The sequence below is a fragment of the Hyperolius riggenbachi genome, chromosome 11 (genome assembly GCF_040937935.1).
Source record: "Hyperolius riggenbachi isolate aHypRig1 chromosome 11, aHypRig1.pri, whole genome shotgun sequence".
In the NCBI taxonomy this organism is placed as follows: domain Eukaryota; kingdom Metazoa; phylum Chordata; class Amphibia; order Anura; family Hyperoliidae; genus Hyperolius; species Hyperolius riggenbachi.
In genome coordinates this window covers 120,743,260-120,766,883 of record NC_090656.1, presented here as the reverse complement: position 1 = coordinate 120,766,883, position 23,624 = coordinate 120,743,260, and the positions used below count along the sequence as shown (strand labels likewise).

At 45.4% G+C, this 23,624-nt stretch overlaps 1 protein-coding gene across 1 annotated transcript in view; it reads left to right on the top strand.

Moving 5' to 3' along the window:
• LOC137537869 (mucin-5AC-like) overlaps window positions 1–23,624 on the top strand; it is a 385,525-nt gene that overhangs the window by 218,244 nt on the left and 143,657 nt on the right. Inside the window, exons 19-20 of the mRNA XM_068259817.1 lie at window positions 5,999–6,124; window positions 8,639–8,783. Coding sequence (XP_068115918.1) covers window positions 5,999–6,124; window positions 8,639–8,783 — 271 coding nt within the window. The remainder of the gene's footprint in view (window positions 1–5,998; window positions 6,125–8,638; window positions 8,784–23,624) is intronic.

The following is a 23,624-nucleotide window of genomic DNA, read 5'->3' as shown; positions in this document are numbered from 1 at the left end:
TTTCAGAAAGTTCCTTCCTAAGAGCTACTAATTGTTGATGCACACTAGCATTGGAGTTTCTCTTATGCATCTCTTTCAAATTTGAAATATTTTGCAAAAGTTTCTCAGAAACTTCTCTATTTTCCCTTTTTCTCTTACTAGCGATTGCTATTAATTTGCTACGAATGTAAGATTTATGCACTTCCTATACCGTGGAAAACTTGTGGACTGAACCTAAATTAAGTATGATACCATACTTTCCACAATATCTTGAGCGACAGATTCATCAGTTAAAAAACTGTCATTCATCCTCCATACCGAGAGAAGCCTAGGGTTATGGACCAGATTTAATGAGATAACCACCAGATCATGGTCCGACCATGTAATAGGGCCAATTTCCGAACTCACAAGGAAGCTAAAAGTAATGAGGTAAAAATAAATAAATAATCAATTCTCGTAAATGTCAATGAAATATGGGAATAAAAAGTAGTCTAGTTCTAGTGCATGCAAAACTCTCCAGGCATCCACCATGCCAAACTGAGTAAGTCATGAAATGTCCTAGATATCTTACAAACTGAGGAGAAATTGGCGGGGTGAACCTCTGATTTACAATCTTTGGTTGGAGAATGTACGAGGTTAAAGTCTCCACCTAAAATTACATTAGGGAAACCCAGTTTCTCCATTTTGCAAAGCACCTTCTCAATAAACTGTATCTGGTGGTCGTTTGAAGGGTATATGGATGCCAAAATCGCATCTAAACCATGTAATGAACCTTTCAAAATCAGATACCTTCCTATGGGATCACAAAATGTCTCATTGACTAGCAATGGACATTGCTGGTGCACCAGTATTGCAACATCTGCTTTTTTAACTGGGGTTCTAGCCACGTAGCTAACTGGACAAGTATTACTCCGCAGGAAACCAGGCCGTACAGATGAAAACTCAGTTTCCTGTAGGAACACCAAATCGGCTTTTGTGCTTTCTAAGTCTCTCAGAGCTAATTATCTCTTCCGAACAGAGTTCAACCCTTTTGTATTCAAAGTAACAGTTTTCACTATTTTAAACCATAATAATTAAGTGAAACACCTTGCCTGGATTCCAAATGATGTATCTGATAGACCACATTAACAAAACATAAGAAAAATATCCTGTGGAGCTGGATAAAAAAAAAAAAAAAAGAATGAAAGATGGAAAAAAAAGGAAAGAGTAAAACATCTGGAGAACGAATCCCCTAACCCTAGTTACAGTTTGAGAATCAAAGATTCCAATGACATAAATCTGCAAAAGAAACATCAGTATCAATAGAATATTAAACCAAAGTTCACATCTGTAGCCAAAATCAGGCCCGAGGAACTTGAAAGTCCTTGGAACAGTACGACCCACTTCACTATCGTAGTGGGGTAACATGTCCGCAGCTACAGAAGGGTGGTTGGAAAAGCCAAGATAAGCACAAATGATGCACCCAGCATTGGTGCATCAGGCAAAAATAAATCCCAGCATCTGATTAATAAGTGAGAGATCTAGCTGAAGACAATGCCTTAGGAGATTAACAGATTCCATCTGTAGTTGGGAAACCTGTTTTAAGGGACCCCCGGCAAGCAGAGACCAGGACCCATCGTAACTCTCCGGCATCATCTGGATCAGAGATTGCATCTTTCACAGCAATCAACTAAAATGGGTATCCCCACCTATACTGGATACCATTCTCACGTAGCAGAGAGGTAACAGGACAAAGCTTTCTACCCTTGGCCAGCGTCACAGGGGAGAAATCATTGAACATTTTAACGTCATGATCGCGAAAAGGATATGTTGCACATTGTTGATTGCCAACAAAACTGCCTCCTTCTCCTCATAATAATGACATCTGACGATGATGTCCCGCAAAACAGAAGCTCCAGCTGGACGCGGACCAATTGCCCTATGGGCCCTATTAAAATGCCACATTTCTTTATGCATTGTAGGGGAAATGGCAGTAAAAAGGTCTGTAATATAGCATTTTGTGTACATCCGCCTGACTGTGTCAGGGATCCCTCTGATCTGCAAATTAGAACATCTGTCCCTGTTATCATGATCCTCCATTGAACGCTGTAAGGAGGACACCATATCAGTCAGCTTGTTATTCTCGTCTTTCAGATAGCCAAAGCTATGCTGCAATGTATCAACAGTTTGTTCTATTGCAGATGTACAAGAAAGAGCTGACTCTATATCTGACCTTAAATCTGCCAGAGCAGACGACTCCGCTTTCTTGACAGACTGCAAGACCTTCTGGTGTAAATCTGCTAGGCACTTCTCTTACACAGACTTGGTCACAGTCTGGTGCTTGCCTCCCCACGCTGCTGTTTCACCACCATCTTAGACTGGGCAGGCGATGGAGAGGGCTGCAGAAAATAAGAATCCAAGTTGCACCCGGCCAGTTTCTCTTACCTGCAGCAGTGATCTGCCCATGGGATCTCCTGGCTCTACAACACACAATCTGCCCGATGCAGGCACGGACTGAGCTGCACAGAAAGGGGATTAGCAGTGGAAATTCTGGGCAGTGAGCTGAGCACTTACGCCACCATTTTCCGCAGTACCGCGCATGCGCCCCCGTTAAAAACTGTTTTTTTGAACTTTGATCCAATTCTGTGTCATGCCTGAAGAAGAACTATTTTGAAACTTCTTAAGAAAACTATTTAAAGTTTATCATGAAAGGGACTCAATAAAACAGTTTTGGAATATAAAAAAAGAAAGGGACTACCTAAAGCAACCTTGGTTATTTTGACGAAAAGTATGTTGCAACACCTGGCTTTGGTGGAGCTAAGAGTGTAGTGGATTCAGTATGTAACTTCAAGGGTCTGTGGATAGCTGTTTGCCCTCTCAAAAGCTTCAGTAGTCCAAGTTTCATGTAAATGAATTTAAAGCCCTATTCCAAGAGTTTTCTTTTTTATTGTCCTTTTATAACATAGGTTTCTCAAACTGGTCCTTGTGACTCCTCAACAGGTAATTTTTTGCAGGCAACCACATCTATGCACAGGTGGGGTAATTTCTTTCTCAGCTACTTGGAATCCGCCTAGCTGAAACATTAATTATCAAACCTGTGCATAGGTAAGGTTTCCTGCAAAACATGCACCATTGAGGAGTCACAAGGACAGGTTTGAGCAACACTGATATGGGGTAAGGGATTAGAATCTCTTTTGTTTTATCATGTAATGATCCGCTCAGCTGTCTGCACAGGCAGACAGCTGTTTGACCATTCTTTGAGTCTGAGGGCTGCAGGTCTTTGGAAAAGAGACCTGTGTTTGCTTTGCAGGTTTCAGACTTGCTCTGTTACTGAGGAATTTGCATACACTTGTCATGCAAATTGCCTAGCCACCTCCTTTGAAGGTTTGCAGTATAAATACCATGTTCTCCCAGGATCCTTTGCTGGTCATGATGGTTTGTTACTGCTAAAACACTCCTGGAGTGTCAGCCTTGCTATTGTTGCTTAAGATTATCTTAGAGTATTCCTGGGGACTGCACTAGGCATTCCTTCTAGTGCAGTCAGGTTGTATTATTTGTATTGCCTTGTTCTCCTTTTCTGTCTCGATTGCCTTGTCGCCAGCGGCGGTCGACAGGGAATCGTTCTGTCTGTCTGGGAGTGTAGGCCAGAGCTGCGGTTGCTACTGGCTGCTCCATCTGTCTGGATTGCATTTGCCCTAGTGGTAGTGGCAGTGCTTCCTTCTGTGTTCTGTCTTAGGGTGCTAGCCAGAGCTGCGGTTGCTACTGGTTACTCCTTCTGTCTGTCTTGCCGTGTGGATCGCACTCGCTCTGGCGGAAAGAGCAGTGGATCCTGCTAGCTCTGTTTCTGTACTTGGTTCACACTCGCTCTGGCGGAAAGAGCAGTGGATCCTTCCTGTCCTGTCCCTGAACCCGGATCGCACTCGCTCTGGTGGAAGAGCGGTGGTTTTTATCTGACCTATTCCTGTTATCCGTTCGTCTGTCTGTCTGGAGCAAACGCTTGTGGTTGCCTGAGGTAAGGCAGCCGTTTAGCAAGCGTTCCTGTTATTTGTTCATTTGTGTTCATTCGTTAGTCAGGGTGGGGTGCTTGTCTCTGTTGCGCTTATTGTGCGGAGACCGCGGCGTAAACGCGCTTGTCGCTGTTGCGCCTAACGTGCGGTGACCGCGTTTAGGTATTGCGTTTGTTATTTTTGTTGTCATTCTCATTGTATGATATGCTGTGCCTTTCGCTCTGCTCCTGTGTTTAACCTTTAATCTGTCTTGTGTCACTGTTGGCAATCACCACTCTTGCGATTGCGTTCACACTTTGGTCTTCGCTGTTGTATGTCGACCGTCGCAGGGCGGCGACTAGATTGGTAGACATACATATATTCTGTCTCTGTGCTTTCTCCTTCGAGAGACACTATCCTGCTCTGTATTGCCCCATTACGTACAATCCTTATCCTGGCATCTGTGGCTGTGCAGAAGATCTGTTCCTCTGCACTCCACAGCTCCATCTGCAGGCAGGAATTCTCCTCTACAGGTGCATAGCACCATTGCTGGGTTCTCTCCGATTATACGCTTGTGGAGGATTTCCGCAGTGTCAGCGCGCATCCTGTGCGCTGACCACGGAAATAATTACACAATCGTTACACATCATTGTTGTCCTTTGACTGTGTTAATTTCCATCACTTCCTATGCAGACAGGAAGAGGGAATTTAAAACCTATATATGCAGGCATATAAACTCAAGTTAGAATATTTAAATAAGTTATTAGGGCGGTGCTAAAGTGTGTGTGTGACCAAAACAGCAAAGTCTTTGCACACTCACATGCAAATGTTTATACAAATGCTTTCCTAGAAATCACTCATCCTGGAACCACTGCTATCCCTACAACTAAGGTGAAAGTTGGGCTATTTGTAACAAAAGAATACATTCTCTTGTGTTTTCACGGACACCGTGCAGAGGTACCCCATTATTTGTATGTGTCCTAACTCTGGTCCTGTAACTTGCATAATACAAACATGCAAACCTTCATTGTATCAAACCTATCTAAAGATTAGGAGCACTTATTAGTTTTATTTATAGAGTGCTAACATATTCCGTAGCACTGTACAACGTGCAAAACATACAACAATGGGGAGCATAAATACATGAGCATTTCGACATATACTGTACAATAAGGACAACTAGTGATACAAGTACTGATACATACAATTGAAGTGTATTTTGAATACTATTACTAATATTGATAGCTGTTCATTGGATAAATTGCACAAAAAAGAAGAGGTCTCTGCCCTTGCAATCTTATGGCCCATACTCACGGGCTACAATTGTCGCCGCAACACGTGGCGCGCGTGTGTTGCGGTGACAGGTCGCCCGTGAGTATGAGGCGTTGCACGGGCGCGCAACCCGAACCGTCGTTCGTCGCTGCTGTTGCCAGGCGATTGGCGCGGTCAATCGCCTGGCGACAGTTGCCGCCGCAACTGTCGCTAGTCCGCGTGAGTATGCAGACTAGCGACAGCAACCTCAATAAAGAACATTGAGCTTCCGGCGGGGGGGAGGAGGAACGTCGGCGACAGCTTCCGTCGCACCGCTGGTCCCTCTTCCGCGGAGGGACCTGTCGACGAGCTGTCGCCGGCCTGTCGCGCACACGCTCACGTGTGCTGGCGACGGGCCATTTTTGTAGCCCGTGAGTATGGGCCATTACAATCTGGAGGGCAATGGGGTTGTGACACTGGGGGAGTAGACAAAGGGGTTAGCAGCGAGGAGCCATGAAACAAGAGTGAACAACATGATGTCCATCTGGCCATGACTGCATCTGCTCTGCAGGTGGGGGGGGGGGGGGGGGGTTCTCCCATGGCTCTGTGTCTCCTGTGTTTTGGGGGCAGATTCCCCTGTAGTTACATTTCTGGAAACAGCCAGTGCACTCCATCTCAATAATGAGGTGGGCTATTCTTGTTTCTTGGTTTTATGTGTGTATAACTAAAAGCTTTTCAACAACCACAAGCATGATTTAAAGTGAGTGCATTTTCATAATAGTTTATTGTTTCTTATTTTCTAGCTCTGTTTTGTGATAACTACAATGATAATGATTGTGAGTGGCAGTACAGGGCTTGTGGAGCTCCCTGTTTAAAAACATGCAGAAATCCACATGGCATGAGCTGCTGTGATGTGAAAGGCTTAGAAGGTAAGACATTTCCCAATATGCCAATGCTTTTACAGATGCAAAGAATTATAAGTCGTAGTAAGTCACAGACACATTGTCACGTAGTAAGTCACAAAGTATTAGAGGCAGAGGATCAGCAGGTCAGTTAACTGAATATTGTTAAAATTGAATAAATATGTCAGCCTTCATTTCTCTTCCACTGCAGGTTTCCTTTAGTTTTTACCTGATAGAAAAGATGTAGGTAGTCCATAATATCTAGCAACATAAGTATGCGTCTTGAGCTTAAGGAAAGAAGGTAATTGGCATTATACAGCAATAATTGCAAAGAGTGGAGGGATGAACATAGCCTACATATTTACATTCAATCATAAACAAAATTGCATATCAACTACTGTTTCTAAAAATTTTAGCACACGTTGCACAAAACCATGCACATATATTAACTAGGTCAAGATGTTAAGGAATGTTTGGCCATTGTATGTGGCTGTCAGAAATGTGATCAGTATATACATGGAAAGACGCTTGTTAACGTTGAGTCAGATCACAAACCATTGGAAAGTATTTTCAAGAAAGCCCTTCTAGGGGCCCCAAAACGTTTACAGCGCATGAAGCTGCAGATACAAAAACACAACTTAAAAGTTATGTACAAAAAGGGCTCTGAGACGTACATTGCAGATTTTGTTATCCAGGGCAGCATTACTTCAGAAACATTTCACAGGAGATACCTCGCGTTATGAAATATTTTCCAATCAAGCCGAAGAAGATTGTCAGTGTTAAGTAGAACAGATTAACTTTGCAGAATATTTAAGAGTGTCAGACTCCAGACTGCAATAAATTCAACGCCATACTGAGCAAGATGAAGTATTTCAGTCGCTGAAAACAACTGTTCTATCAGGTTGGTCTGATCAAGGGGAACAAACACCAATGTGTATAAGAGGCCTCTGGGGTTTTAGAGATTAAATCAACATAAAGAACATAATTTTGTATAGAGAACACAGAGTTATCAAACCTAAAAGTATGCGTCCAGAAATTATCAAACTAATCCACTCGAGTCACCTAGACTTATGCATGTCTTCGCAAGGCAAAGGAGGTGATATTTTGGCCACAAAAGGATCCAGATCTAATTGCTGCAAGAAAGGGCTGCAATACTGGCAATTAATTTCTCCACAGGCAGAAAAAAGAACCTCTTATGACACACAGTTTTCCAACTCTGCCCTAGAGTAAGCTGGGAATGGACCTATTCTCTGTGCATGGACAGGACTATTTGATAATAGTTGATTACTATGCAGACTTCTGGGAGATAAATGTATTAACTGACACAACATTGAAGATAATAATTGAGTGCTGCAAGATACATTTTAGTCGGTATGGGATACCTAACTCAGTCATTACAGGTAATGGACCATAATTTGTTAGCTCTGAGTTTGAACAATTTGAACACTTTACATCATCTCCATATCACAGCCAATCCAATGGCAAGGTCAAATCAGCTGTGGAAATATCAAAAAACACTTAAAGGGAAAGCCAAGAGAGATGGCAAAAATATTTGGAAAGCTATCTTAGATGGTGTGGTTCTAGCATCAATTCCTTTAACCTGTTAACTGAATCTGGACATACCGGTAAGTCCAGATTGAAATTCACTAACACAAACGGGACATAACGGCATGTCCTGTCAGTCAGTGGTGAGTGCACTCGCTCCCGCTGCTCATTCATGGCGGGAACAGAATTACTGAAAAATGCTTTTGGATTGGAGGCTACATAGGTTTCCATTAAACATGATGTTCAGTCGCAGTTATGAAACACAGCATGCAGCATCTTTTCCATAGCTCAGCTGTTAAACTGAATGTAGTAAACTTGCATTGGAATGCTGAATTAATACCTACAAATAGAGTTGTGCACAGTTGCAAAGCAGCTTATGCTAATATTGTGTGGTAAAGATTAGTGGAGTTATATGCCTATCATAACTTGTGTGATCTGACAGAATTCGTAACTATTCATGAACAGGTTTCCAAGCCTTACATCATGCCCAAACTCAGTGCTGGCAAAAGTACACAATCCAGTTGCTGGATAGTGTACTGGTTAAGGGCACCAGCTTTGACTTGGGATACCAGGGTTTGTATCATGGCTAGGGTCAGTACCTATTCATTAAGTAACCCTTATGGAAGACTCCCTCACACTGCAGGGTGGCCTCTTGAGTGTCCCAGTGGCTGCAGCACTTGAGGGTTTGAGTCCGACATGAGAAAAGCGCTATACAAATGTTGGGATTATTATTATAAAAGGACTGCCAGCACCCGAGGCACATACACAAATTTATGCACAGACATATATGTACCTACATGAATATATCTAACATAGAAATTAACACCTGCATACATTCACACATAGATGCATACACAGAACTATCAATACAGAGCCAGACAGAACAGTTTTTAGCTGTATAAGTAATCAATAGAAACATTTTTAGAATGAATATAGCAGATAAATATAAGTTCCTTTTACATGTTTTTTGGTTGTTGTTTTTTTTCATCCCCAAAGGATGTTATCCTATATGCCCAAAGGAAAGACCTTACTTTGATGAAGATAAGATGCAATGTGTGGCTCAGTGTGACTGTCGGGATAATGAGGGCAATTTCTACAAACTAGGAGAAGTGGTTGAATCTTGCAATCCCTTTGAAAAATGGTATAACATTTTTGCCTTCTTGTAGCATAGCTACCATTCTATAAAATAGACACATTATGTATTATCTAGTCTAGCATCTATTCATTCATTCCGGTCAACTGTGCAGATATTGGTAGAGTCAGGTAAATTTGTGGACCTGTATATGGATGGGTTTTTGGGAAGTGTACAAAATCAACTTAAAGGACAACTGTATTGAGAGGGATAATGAGGCTGCCATATTTATTTCTTTTTAAACAATATCACTTGTCTGGAAGCCTTGCTGATCTATTTGGCTGTAGTAGTGTCTAAATAATACCAGAAACAAGCATGCAGGTAATAAATCGCAAGAAACATCTGATCTGCTGTATGCTTGTTCAGGGTCAATGGCTAAAAGTATTGGAGGCAGTGGATCAGCAGGATAGCCATGTAACTAGTATTGCTTAAAAGGAAATACATATGGCAGCCTCCATATCCCTTTCATTACTGTTGCCCTTTAAATGTACATATTAAAATTATAGGAGCTATGAATAAGGCTGGGCTCACATTACACAGCAATCATTACATGGATGGTTACAGCAGATCCAGTGTAAAATCCACTCTCTTTTCAGTCCTGTTTGGTTAGGCTCTGGTGTCTGTTGGTGTCCATTGCAACAGGAACATCTGCAGCCCTAATGCTGCTCTGGACAATTGAAAGTATATTGGACAAAGTGCCAATATGCTTGCCTTCACCTTTGTAAAAATTAAAGAATTACATAAAATAAAATGAGGTAAAATATGTTGGACACTCTGCCCAATACACTTTCCTTCTGTATAACAATAATGTGTAAACAGTGGGAAGAGGAAGAAAGGGACAGATATTTCCTCTCTCCTCCTGTTTTTCCCTACTATGTTTGTCCATTATTTAGTTGAACAGCACTAGTGGGATGGAATGTAGTCCACCTCAATAGGTTATGTTTCTTTTGACCTTAGGAGTTTCTTCAGTGTCTGAAAAAGTCATTCAGAACTATAGTTTATAACCCACTCTTGCAATAGAAACAATAGATAGGGCCAATTCAGCTGGGATAGCCAGGCATCTATCCTTAGCATTTACCACATGGATCCACCACATCACTTACTGAGATGAATCAGAGCATTCAACTCATGTCATCTACTGTCAACTGCCTTTTAGTCCAGTGTCCTGGTCAATCAAGATTTTCTGAATGCTACATGCAGCTTGTATCCCCTAGGACTCAAAATGTGTTTTCTGTTTTTACATAAATCCCTGTAGTGGAAAATTATATGTTTTTTGTGTGTAGTGAGAACCTGACCTAAAGGGGCCCGTACACTTAACGATTTTCCCGCCGATATACAGCAGATTTGATCACTGTGATCAAATCTGCTGTGAAATCGTTGCGCAAACTCTGCCCGAACAATCGATTTCTGTCCAAAATCGATCATTCCCGTCGATCTGTCCGCGCGGAATATTTCGCTTGATCGCTGGTGGGTCGGGAGTCCGTCGATAGCGCTGTTCAAATGTCCGACGACCGACGCTAGCAGCAATACATTACCTGTTCCGCCGACGCGTGTCCCCGCTGTCCCTTCTCTGCGCTGGGCTCCGGCTGGCTTCACTTACTTCCTGTCCCAACAGGAAGTTTAAACAGTAGAGCGCCCTTTACTGTTTTAACTTCCCCCCAAGGAAGTAAAGTAAAGCAGAGACAGCGGAGACCGGGGGACTCGCGCCGGCCGGATCAGGTAATGTATGCAGGGGGGCAGCGGCAGCTCCACAGATTGTGAATCGGTTTCATAGTGAAACCGATTAAAAATCTGTTTGCAGTGTAGGCAGCCAATAGATCCCTCTTTGATCAGATTCGATCACAGAGGAATCTATCTGCTGGTCGATCTGGTGGCAATCGACCAGTGTATGGCAGCCTTTAGACAGCTTAACCACCTATAGACATCAAAATAAATCTTAACTGAAAATAAACTTGTGAAATAAAGAATTGTATGTGTAGCAGGTATAGTATAAAGAACCCCGCTTCAGTCTCATATTCCTAATTTCAACTTAAAGCGGAATGAAACTCAGCATTTCTTCTTTGCTCAAAAAGATTATTTACAGCATATTCTATACTACCACCATTTTTTTTATTAGAACAGCATTCAAAGGGTTAACACAGGACTTACAAGTTCCCTGCTGGGAGAAAGCTGGATGCATCTGAACTAGAGATAATGTTATCTTATATTTACTTAATTGTATCAAGTGAGGAATGTGACACATTCTCTGACTGTGCAGACTCTCCTGAACACAGACAGACATTAAGGCCTGGTGCACACCAAAAACCGCTAGCAGATCCTGAAACGCTTTTTCTTATTTTTCTGTAGCGTTTCACCTAGCATTTTGCGGTTTTGGGAAGCGTTTTTGGTGTAGTAGATGTCATATATTGTTACAGTAAAGCTGTTACTGAACAGCTTCTGTAACAAAAACGCCTACAAAACCGCTCTGAACTGCTGTTTTTCAGAGCGGTTTGCGTTTTTCCTATACTTTACATTGGAGGCAGAAACGCCTCCGCAATCCAAAATCTGCAGCAGCCCGGGAGTATGCGTTTCTGCAAAACGCCTCCCGCTCTGGTGTGCACCACCCCATTGAAATACATTACCCTAGCGTTTCCACATCCGCAATCGGATCTGAAAATGCGACCGAACCGCTCTGGTGTGCACTAGGCCTCAGAAAGTATTTCTGCTTAAATTAAAAGATGAATAAACTTGTTATGAATAAAATGCAAAGTCAGCTCTCAGACCAATAAAAGTGTACTTTGGGAACTTGTAATTTCTAAGTAAATATAATACGTATGCAAAAAAGCAAATATAATAACTGTATGGCATATAAAAAGTAGGAAAACATGTTTTTATTGAATATTATGTCAGGGTTTTATACAGCTTTAAGGGGTTATATTTTACCGCTGAAGTCTGCACAGCAGCCATTTCAGTGTAACATACAATCCACGTTATCCAGCTGACCATGTTAAAAGTTGTTCACCAATGGCGGCTTCAGTTTCACTTTTTTTTTTCTAAGGGGGGGAGAGGGCACAAAGGGGGTATGATGGCTGGCTGATGGGGCCCATTTGGTTGTTAAAAATCAATGTTTGTATGGCAAGGTTTAGATATTTTTCACCTAACTCAGGTGATAAAATTAAGGCTAATTAGTTCAGCAATGATAGGAACCAAATGTAAACATCATAAACAGAACTCAGAGGCTTTTGAGCAGAGCAGATTGTCCAAATGATGGTATGCTATTATTGAAAAAACATTACCTACAATGCATGCTTTAACCACTAGCCGACCGCCCACAGCCGAGTGGTGTGCAGAACGACCGCAAACCACCCATCGGCGGCGGCTCGTTCTGCACTATCTGGCCAGGAAACGCACGCATCCGCCGGCAATAGGCTCTGCTCACCCGCGACTTCAACCCACCAATTAGCAGCGCCAGCGGGTTGTTAACCCCCGATCTTCCGCATAGAAAGCGTGTAATACGCTTTGTAATGTATACAAAGCATATTATACAGGCTGCCTCCTGCCCAGGTGGTCCCAGTGATCGAGGGACCACCAGGGCAGGAGGCAGCCCCCCTGGTAAGCACAACACCACACTGATCCTGCCCCCCATGCCCTCTGATTGCCCATTATTTACATCTGTTCTCCCCTCTAATCACCCACTGATCACCCATCAGTCACCCATCAGTCACCCCCTGTCACTGCTACCCATCATACCCATCAGATCAGACCCTCATCTGCCCCTTTGTGGTCACCCAATAACCCGCCCACACCCTCAGAACCTCCCCCCCCCCATCACCTCCCCAGTGCATTGCTTTATCTATTCCCCCCTCTAATCACACCTTGAGACACCCATCAATCACCTCCTGTCACCACCTGTCACCGCCTAGCACACCTACCCATTAGATCAGGGCCCTCATTTGCCCCTTGTGGGCTCCTGATCACTTGGCCAAACACTCAGATCCCCCTTAGACCTCCTTCCGATCACCTCCCCAGTGCATTGATTGCATCTATTTTTCCCTCTAATCACCCCCTGAGACACCCATCAATCACCTCCTGTCACCCTTCAGCACTCCTATCTATCAGATCAGGCCCCAATATGCCCCCTGCAGGCTTCTGATCACCTGACAAACCCTCACCTGCCCCACCGCAGTGACAGAATTTTTTTTTTCTGATCACTGCTGGTCCCTACGACTTAATTGTGGCTGAGACCAACCGTTATGCCACACAATATGCAACCGCCAATCCAAGAAGCTACCATGCCCAGCCTTTTCTGTGGAAACCTGTCCAAGTTTCCAAACGTAACATTTTTTGATGCCTTCTCCTTAACATGGGTCTAGTCAAAAAGAATGTATTGCGGTCTTATTGGTCTACGCACCCAATACATCACATGCCCATGTTCTCTGCTGCCATGTCCAGGTCACGATTTGAGAACATCCTGCACTTCCTGCACTTCAGTGCCAATACAACCTGTCATCCAGTGATGCTCGGATACCCCTTTTTATTATTCGAGTTAGGTCGAATTCGAATAGTAAATTATTCGAGGTCGGTCGAATATTCGAGTCGAATATTTTTTACTATTCGATTCGACCTCGAAATTCGAGCTCACTATTCGAGTCGGTATTCGAGCTCATTATTCGAGCTGACTATTCGAATTGGCCTTAAATAGCTTCCAACACTTGTTTTGGGGGTGAATGATGCAAGAAACATCTTTTTTTCCAAGTAACAACAGCAAGTGATTATGTGGGGATGTTCCTTTAAAGGGAAGGTTCAGGGAGGGGATTAAAAAAATAAAAATAAATTTCCACTTACCTGGGGCTTCCTCCAGCCGTGGCAGGCAGGAGGTGCCCTCGCCGCCGCTCCGCAGGCTCCCGGTGGTCTCCGGTGCCCGACCCGACCTGGCCAGGCCGGCTGCCAGGTCGGGCTCTTCTGCGCTCCATTTCCTGGGACTTCTGCGTCCCACGCCGGCGCGCTGACGTCATCGGACGTCCGCCGGGCTGTACTGCGCATGCGCAGAACTATTGCGCAGCCGGCCTGGCCAGGTCGGGTCGGGCACCGGAGACCACCGGGAGCCTGCGGAGCAGCGGCGAGGGCACCTCCTGCCTGCCACGGGCTGGAGGAAGCCCCAGGTAAGTGGAAATTTATTTTTATTTTTTTTAATCCCCTCCCTGAACCTTCCCTTTAAAAAAAAAAAAAAAAGGTGGAAAGAGAAGTTGTGTCCAAAATTCTGTTCAGTACTGTATACTTCTTCTTCTTCTTCTTCTTTTTCTTCTCCTTCTCCTTCTCCTTCTTCTTCTTCATCTTCATCATCATCTTCTTCATCATCTTCTTCTTCATCATCTTCTTCTTCATCTTCTTCTTCATCTTCTTCATCATCTTCTTCTTCTTCATCTTCTTCTTCATCATCTTCTTCTTCATCATCTTCTTCTTCTTCATCATCTTCTTCTTCTTCATCTTCTTCTTCATCTTCTTTATCTATATCTTCTTTTTCTATATCTTCTTCTTATTATTATTTTGTCTATTTCTTCTTCTTCTTTTTCTATATCTTCTTCTTCTTCTTTTTCTATATCGTCTTCTTCTTCTATATCGTCTTCTTCTTCTTCACTTATTTCTCTTCTATTTTTTTTTTTTTTTTAAAGAAATGCAGCTATTTTTGAGCGTAATAAATAGCTGGTGGCGCATGGTGGAAGCGCCATTGTATGTGCTCCCTGGCAGTGGAAACACACAGACAGCAAGAGGTAAATTCAGCAGCAGCAGCAGGAGAAGGATGATTGTGTGGCAGCAGGCAGTCAATGAGGCAGGCAGCGAGACTAAGAATAGGCTGTGGTACCTAGCGGTGGTACCAGGCCGTAAATACACAGCATGAGGTTCCAGACAGCGGTCGTGCAGCCCACATCGTGTCCAATACACAACTGGGACAACACAGTTTTCAACCCGGGCACCTCAGAAAAATTAAACCTTTTTTTTTTTTAATGGTTTATTTATATATTTATTTTTTTACAGCAAATTACACATATTGCTATTGTTGGACGTAATAGCTGGTGGCAGAGTGGCAGCAGAAGGTAAAATCTGTGTACCCTGGCAGTGGGAAACACAGACAGACAGACAGCAGCAGCAGGAGGAGGAATGGAGGAGTAGTGTGAGTGTGGCAGCAGGTAGGTAGGCAGCGTGACATAATAGCCCTGGTACCTAGCGGTGATACCAGGGCTGTAAATAAACACAACAGGAGGTCCCAGACAGCGGTCGTGCAGCCCACATCGTGTCCAATACACAACTGGGACAACACAGTTTTTAACCCGGGCACCTCAGAAAAATTAAACCTTTTTTTTTTTTAATGGTTTATTTATATATTTATTTTTTTACAGCAAATTACACATATAGCTATTGTTGGACGTAATAGCTGGTGGCAGAGTGGCAGCAGAAGGTAAAATCTGTGTACCCTGGCAGTGGGAAACACAGACAGACAGACAGCAGCAGCAGGAGGAGGAATGGAGGAGTAGTGTGAGTGTGGCAGCAGGTAGGTAGGCAGCGTGACATAATAGCCCTGGTACCTAGCGGTGATACCAGGGCTGTAAATAAACACAACAGGAGGTCCCAGACAGCGGTCGTGCAGCCCACATCGTGTCCAATACACAACTGGGACAACACAGTTTTCAACCGGGGCACCTCAGAAAAATTAAACTTTTTTTTTTTTTTAATGGTTTTTTTTTTTTTTTTTTTTTACAGCAAATTACACAGATAGCTATTGTTGGACGTAATAGCTGGTGGCAGAGTGGCAGCAGAAGGTAAAATCTGTGTACCCTGGCAGTGGGAAACACAGACAGACAGCAGAAGGGCAGTACACAGCAGCCCACTGTAGGTGTAAAATGTGTGGCTACAGGCGACGTAATAGTCAAACTGAACCAGGCTGGCTTAGTAGTGAGCAGGAGCCAGGAGGTGGTAAAGGGTGGTAAGGCATATTAACGATGGTTCCGGCAGCCAGTTCATGTCCCCCTCTCGCCGACAACAGGGACCAGGAACTCGCCTTCCACCCACGCCTGGTTCATCTTGAGAAACGTCAGTCTGTCCACAGACTTGTGAGACAGACGTGAGCGTTTCTCGGTGACCACGCCACCAGCTGCACTGAAGCAGCGCTCGGACAGCACGCTGGAAGGGGGACAGGACAGCACTTCCAGGGCGTACTGCACTAGCTCGCTCCAGATCTCCAGGCGCTTGACCCAATACTCCATGGGATCAACAGGGGCATCGCTGTCAAGCCCGCTGTAGGACCCCATGTAGTCAGCCACCATGCGGGTCAGGCGCTGGCTGTGACCGGAGGAGGATGCTGCTGCATGCACCTCCTCTCTAGTCACTGCTGGAGCCTCTACAGTCCTGTAGAGCTCGTTGCTGAGAGACAGCAGGTCTGTGGGGCGCTTGCTGCTGGATGCAGGCACCTGCTGCTGCCTCTGTGCTGGCTGGACAGTGGGGGTGAAGGGCTGGGGGAAGGCTTCCTCCAAGCGCTCAACAAGGGCCTGCTGCAAGCTCCTTATTTGTTGCGCTGGGTCTCCTCCTGCAGGAGGCAGGAACTGGCTCAACTTCCCCTTGAGGCGCGGGTCCAACATCATGCTGATCCAGATGTCCTCCCTCTGCTTCATCTGGATCACCCTGGGGTCCTTGCGCAGGCACGTCAGCATGTGCGCTGCCATTGGGAAGAGGCGGGCCACGTGTGCTGGCACATCGACGGCAGTGCTGTCCTCATCCTCCTCCTCTGCCGCCTCATCCTCTCTCCACCCCCGCACCAACTCAGCTGCACTGTGCTGATCCCCCTCATTAGCAGCAAGGTCAGGGACCTCCACCAAGTCCTCCTCCCCCTCAGAGGTGGACTGTGCAGCTGCATGCCGCTCCTGCTGGTCCAAGGCTGCCGCTCCCTGTTCCAGCAAAGCATCGAGGGCCCTGTTCAGCAGACAAACCAGGGGCACCCACTCGCACACCATAGCATGGTCCCTGCTCACCATGTTGGTGGCCTGCAGAAAGGGAGCCAGCACTAAGCACACCTGCTGCATGTGCCCCCAGTCGTCATCGGGGACGATGGACGTTATGTTGCTGGTCTTGTCCCTTTTCTGAGCGGCGGACACAGTGGCCAGGGCAAGGTACTGGTTGACAGCGTGCTTCTGTTCAACCAGACGCTCCAACTCCAGGGTGGAGTTCCAGCGAGTTGGAACGTCAAGGATCAGCCGATGGCGTGGCAGCTCCAGCTCCTTTTGCACGTCTTCCAGGCTCGCAGAGGCTGCAGCCGAGCGCCGGAAGTGACGCACAACATTCCTTGCCATTTCCAGCAGTTCGCCCATCCCCTGGTAGGTGCGCAAGAACTTCTGCACCACCAGGTTCAGCACGTGGGCAAGACAGGGGATGTGGGTCAGGTTTCCCCTGTCGATTGCGGCAACCAGATTGGCCCCATTGTCGGCCACCACCTCTCCGACTCTGAGACCTCTGGGGGTCAGCCAAATCCTCTCCTGCTCCTGGAGTTTGGCCAACACATTGGTTGCCGTCAGTTTGGTCTTCCCAAGGCTGACCAACTGCAGCAGCGCTTGGCAGTGGCGTGGCTTCACGCTGCTGCTGAGGCGGGGGGTTTGGCCAGGTGTGCCGGAGGATGGCAGAGGATCGGAGGAACCTGCTGCAGTTCCCCTGACCCTGCGGGGTGGCACCACCTACTGTGTTGCTGCTGCTGCTGTGCCCGCTGCTGCTCTCCCATCCTCACCCCCTTCCACCAAGCTGACCCAGTGGACAGTGAAGGACAGGTAGCGGCCTGTCCTGAAGCGGCTACTCCAGGAGTCCATGGTGACGTGGACCCTTTCACCAACCGCGTGCTCCAGCCCTCGCTCCACATTGGCCATGACAAAGCGGTGCAGTGCAGGCATGACCTGGCGGGCGAAGAAGTGTCTGCTGGGGAGCTGCCAGTCTGGGGCTGCACAAGCAAGCAGCGCACGCATGTCGCTCCCCTCCTGCACGAGCGTGTACGGCAGGAGTTGGGAGCACATGGCCCGTGCCAGCAAGCCGTTCAGCTGCCGCACGCGACGGCTGCTGGGAGGCAGAGCCCTAACCACCCCCTGGAACGATTCGCTCAAAAGGCTCTGGCGTTGCCTTTTGCTAGCACGGGAATCAGCGGAGACAGCAGAGGAGGCCACTGAGGACTGGCTGCCAGAACAGGCCTCAGTGTCGGCGGCAGGAGTTGCAGAGGGGGGAGGAGCAGTGCGTTTCCGCACTCCTGCTGGTGGTGCTGGAGGAGCAGGAGGGCGGGTGGCTGCTGTTGCTGCTGCTGCTGCTGAAAGCTGTGCTGTGATGGGTGTGGTGCCACTGCCAGCACCAGATGCCTTCAGCCTCTGGAACTCCTCATGCTGGTGGTAATGTTTAGCAGCAAGATGGTTGATGAGAGAGCTGGTGCTGAACTTTAAGGGGTCTGCACCTCTGCTCAACTTCCGCTGACAGTGGTTGCAAGTGGCGTACTTGCTGTAAACTGTGGGCATGGTGAAAAATTTCCAGATTGGTGACAAGAAAACTCCCCTACGGCCTGGAGCCGCTGCTGCCTGTCTCCCTGTGGTGGTTGGGGGGGGGGCTTGGGTGCGGCTGGTGGTGGTACTGGCTGATGCTGCTGCTGCTGAGCCTGAGACACCAGCAGGCTGTGGGACCTGTCTACTGCTGCCAATGCTTGCAATGATGCGCCTCCTTGCAAGGCCCACAAGCGCATCCTCCTCCTCAGAGCTGCTGATGATGACATCCCCAGGTGCTGGTGGTGGCGGCACCCAGTCTTTGTCTGTCACCCCGTCATCATCATCATCCTCCCCCTCCTGAAACATGTCCTGCTGGGATGATGACCCCCCAAACTCCTCTCCTGATGCATGGATGGGCGGCTTGACTGTCGCCACAGTCTTGCTGTCCACTCCCTCCTACCCCAAAGTGCCCATCAGCATCTCCTCCTCAAAATCGCCAACAACAGCAGACAACTGACTCATGATGCCTGGGGTCAAAAGAGTGCTGAATGACAGATCGCCAACTGACGGTGAACTGGCCTCCTCCCCAGGCCCTGCTGGGCGGCTGCTGCAAACAGGGGTGGTGGTGGTGGTGAGGGTGGAGGCCTCGGATGCAGAGCTGATGGCGGGCTGCTCATCCTCCGTCATCAGTTGCACCACAGTGGCTGCATCCTTTTCCTCAATGGGACGTTTCCGACCCGGCTGGAGGAAAATAGGAGCAGGTACTACACGCTGCTGCTGCTGTGTCTCTGCAGTGTGAGTTGCAGATGCTCCTGCTGGGCGCCCAAGGCGTCCACGGCCAGTGGCTATAGGCAGAATGTTAGCCACTGACGCAGCTGCTGCTGCTGCGGAACTGTGCATGGTGGCGCGGCCGCGGCTTGCCACAATGCTGCTCCCTCTCCTCCTGATTCCCTTGCTGCCCTTCCCCTTGCCCAAACCGCGCTGGCTGCCACTTCCAGACATCTTAGATGTTTTGGGCGTAAACAAAAAAGTTTTTTAAAAGGGCGGGTGAAAAAGTGGGGTACTTTAATGGAGTGGGTTGGTGGGTGAGGTGACACTAATCACTAAGTGATTAGATCGCTAAGTGATAGTACAGTACAAATACAAAATACAATAATGAGTAATCAGTAAGTGTGAACAGTGAGTGTGTCCCCTAGTACACTAACTAGAAAATACAATAATCAGTAGTAATCAGATTCAGTAGAAGGAAATAGAGTGTGTGTACACTACAGACAGTGCACGCGCACACACACACGCAGGAGCTAGCCTATGAACAGTGACTGAGTGTCCCTAGTACAGTAAGTACAACTAGAAAATACAATAATCAGATTCAGTAGTAATCAGATGATTCAGTAGAAGGGAATACTGTGTACTGTGTACACTACAGACAGTGCACGCACACACACACGCAGGAGCTATGAACAGTAACAGTGAGTGTCCCTAGTACAGTAGTATAACTACAAAATACAATAATCAATCAGTAAGTAAAGGACAAGACAGGGTAGAATACACAGCAGAAACACTGGTATAGATGAGAAATAAACTAACAGAGGACAGGAGGACAGCTGCCCACACAGGCAAGGCCCTGAGGCCTAAAGCTGTGTAAGCTTGCCTGCAGCAGCAGCTGTCTCTATGTAACACACAAGCTACTAACTAAAATACAATCTCTATCTAGCTAACAACAATATAGGTGTATATAGCAGGTGTATGTGAGCAAAAACGCTAGGTGATTGACCACAATAGAGCACTTGCTAAGCCAAAGCACAAAGGAGCAGATCTCTCTCTGTACAAGTCAGGCAAGGACGGAAAAACCGAACATGGCGGCCGCTATTTATAGGGTAGGGGCTGGCCAGGGTCCCCCTCTGTGATTGGCTGCCGTCAGAGGGCCTAGGAGCCCTCTGATTGGCTCTAAGGACATCAATCTGGGCTATGACGCTATTCGAGCTCGGTATTCGAGCTCGAATAGCGCTGTTTACTCGAATAGCTCGAATAGTGAGTGGACTATTCGAGTTCATCATCGGTATTCGAGCTCGAATAGCTGAAAAAGAGCTTGAATATTCGAGCTACTCGAATATTCGAGCTCTGCTGAGCATCCCTGCTGTCATCTAAGAGGCTACCCTGCTTATTACCGGTTCCACAAAATTCGGCCCCTCATAGTCCACCTGTCATCAAAATTTGCAGATGCTTATACCCCTGAACAGGCATTTTGAGGCATTTGGTTTCCAGACTACTCCTCACGGTTTTGGGCCCCTAAAATGCCAGGGCAGTATAGGAACCCCACTAGTGACCCCATTTTAGAAAGAAGACACCCCAAGGTATTCCGTTAGGTGTATGTTGGAGTTCATAGAAGATTTTATTTTTTGTCACAAGTTAGTGGAAAATGACACTTCGTGAAAAGAAAAAACAATAAAAATCAATTTACGCTAACTTGTGACAAAAAATAAAATCTTCTATGAACTCACCATACTCCTAACGGAATACCTTGGGGTGTCTTCTTTCTAAAATCGCTTGTGGGGTTCCTATACTGCCCTGGCATTTTAGGGGCCCTAAACCGTGAGGAGTAGTCTAAAAATGCCTCAAAATGACCTGTGAATAGGACGTTGGGCTCCTTAGCGCACCTAGGCTGCAAAAAAGTGTCACACATGGTATCGTCGTACTCAGGAGAAGTAGTATAATGTGTTTTGGGGTGTATTTTTACACATACCCATGCTGGGTGGGAGAAATATCTCTGTAAATGACAATATTTTGATTTTTTTTTTACACACAATTGTCCATTTACAGAGATATTTCTCCCACCCAGCATGGGTATGTGTAAAAATACACCCCAAAACACATTATACTATTTCTCCTGAGTACGGCGATACCACATGTGTGACACTTTTTTGGAGCCTAGGTGTGCTAAGGGGCCCAACATCCTATTCACAAGTCATTTTGAGGCATTTAGTTTCTAGACTACTCCTCACGGTTTAGGGCCCCTAAAATGCCAGGGCAGTATAGGAACCCCACAATTGACCCCATTTTAGAAAGAAGACACCCCAAGGTATTCCGTTAGGGGTATGGTGAGTTCATAGAAGATTTTATTTTTTGTCACAAGTTAGTGAAAAATGACACTTTGTGAAAAAAAACAATAACAATCAATTTCCGCTAACTTATGACAAAAAATAAAATCTTCTATGAACGCACCATACTCCTAACGGAATACCTTGGGGTGTCTTCTTTCTAAAATGGGGTCACTTGTGGGGTTCCTATACTGCTCTGGCATGTTAGGGGCCCTAAAGCGTGAGGAGTAGTCTAGAAACCAAATGCCTGAAAATGACCTGTGAAAGAGGTACTCATAGGACGTTGGGCCCCTTAGCTCACCTAGGCTGCAAAAAAGTGTCACATGTGGTATCGCCGTACTCAGGAGAAGTAGTATAATGTGTTTTGGGGTGTATTTTTACACATACCCATGCTGGGTGGGAGAAATATCTCTTCCAATAGACAATTGTGTGTAAAAAAATCAAAAACATGTCATTTACAGAGATATTTCTCCCACCCATCATGGATATGTGTAAAAATACACCCCAAAACACATTATACTATTTCTCCTGAGTAAGGCGATACCACATGTGTGACATTTCTTTTGCAGCCTAGGTGCGCTAAGGGGCCCAAAGTCCTATGAGCACCTTTAGGCTTTACAGGGGTGCTTACAATTTAGCACCCCCCAAAATGCTAGGACAGTAAACACACCCCACAAATGACCCCATTTTGAAAAGTAGACACCCCAAAGTATTCAGAGAGGGGCATGGTGAGTCCGTGGCAGATTTAACTTTTTTTTGCCACATGTTAGCAGAAATGGAAACTTTTTTTGTTGTTGTTGTCGTCACAAAGTTTCATTTTCCGCTAACTTGTGACAAAAAATAAAATCTTCTATGAACTCACCATGCCTCTTAATGAATACTTTGGGATGTCTTCTTTCCAAAATGGGGTCATTTGGGGGGTATTTATACTATCCTGGAATTTTAGCACCTCATGAAACATGACAGGTGCTCAGAAAAGTCTGAGGCTAGATTCACAGTGGGACGTTGCGTTTTGATGCCACGTTAAAGTCGCACTGCAAGCTTACAACGCAACGCACCCAAAAAGTGGCAACGCAGCGTTACCGTCGCATACAGCAGATACAGTAAAAAATACAGGCAATGAAAAGTATGCTTCCAAGTCATTACTGAGCATGTGCAAACAGTCCAACGCAGCTAATAACGTGTATAACGCACTGCATGCAGTACTTTTACTTAACGTGCAGCGTTAGACACCAACGCAACGTGTGCACTGTGAACAGGGCATTGATTTTTCATTGCAGTGAGTTATTCTGCGTTAAATGCTGTTTTAACGTGCGACTTTAACGTCCCACTGTGAACTTAGCCTGAGATGCTTCAAAATGGGAAAAATCACTTTTGGCACCATAGTTTGTAAACGCTATAACTTTTACCCAAACCAATAAATATACACTGAATGTTTTTTTTTTCTTTTTAATCAAAGACATGTAGCACAATACATTTGGACAAAAATGTATATAGAAATTTTATTTTATTTGAAAAATGTCAGCACAGAAAGTTTAAAAAAAACATTTTTTTAGTCAAAATTCATGTCTTTTTTGATGAATATAATAAAAACTAAAAATCGCAGCAGCAATCAAATAGCACCAACAGAAAGTTGTAATAGTGACAAGAAAAGGAGGTAATATTCATTTAGATAGTAGGTTGTATGACCAAGCAATAAACTGTTAAAGCTGCAGTGGTCTGAATGGAAAAAAAGGCTCTGGTCCTTAAAGTGGACCCAAATTAAAAATACAAGATTTCAGAAATAGAATCTATTTTCTAAATTATAATAATAAATAGCAGCCTTTTTTCAGCTGCATGATGACAAATATAAAATATTTTACATTTATCGGAGGAACCCCTCCCTTCCTTTCATATTGCCGGGACAGAATCCGGCAAACTGGTGGAGTAGGTGGTGTCTTGCAAAGGAGGAATTGCAAATGGCTGCCACCTCACCTGTATAACCCTAGTTATGAAAAGAGAAGGGTAAAAAGCATGCACTGAAATGCTCATAGGCTTTAACCACTTCACCACTGAGGGGTTTTACCCCCTGACCACCAGAGCAATTTTCACCTTTCAGCGCTCCTGCCATTCATTCGTCTATAACTTTATTATTACTTATCCCAATGAAATGAACTATATCTTGGTTTTTTTGCCACCAATTAGGCTTTTTTAGGTGGGACATTATGCCAAGAATTATTTTATTCTAAATGTGTTTTAATGGGGAAATAGGAAAAAATGTGGGAAAAAATTAT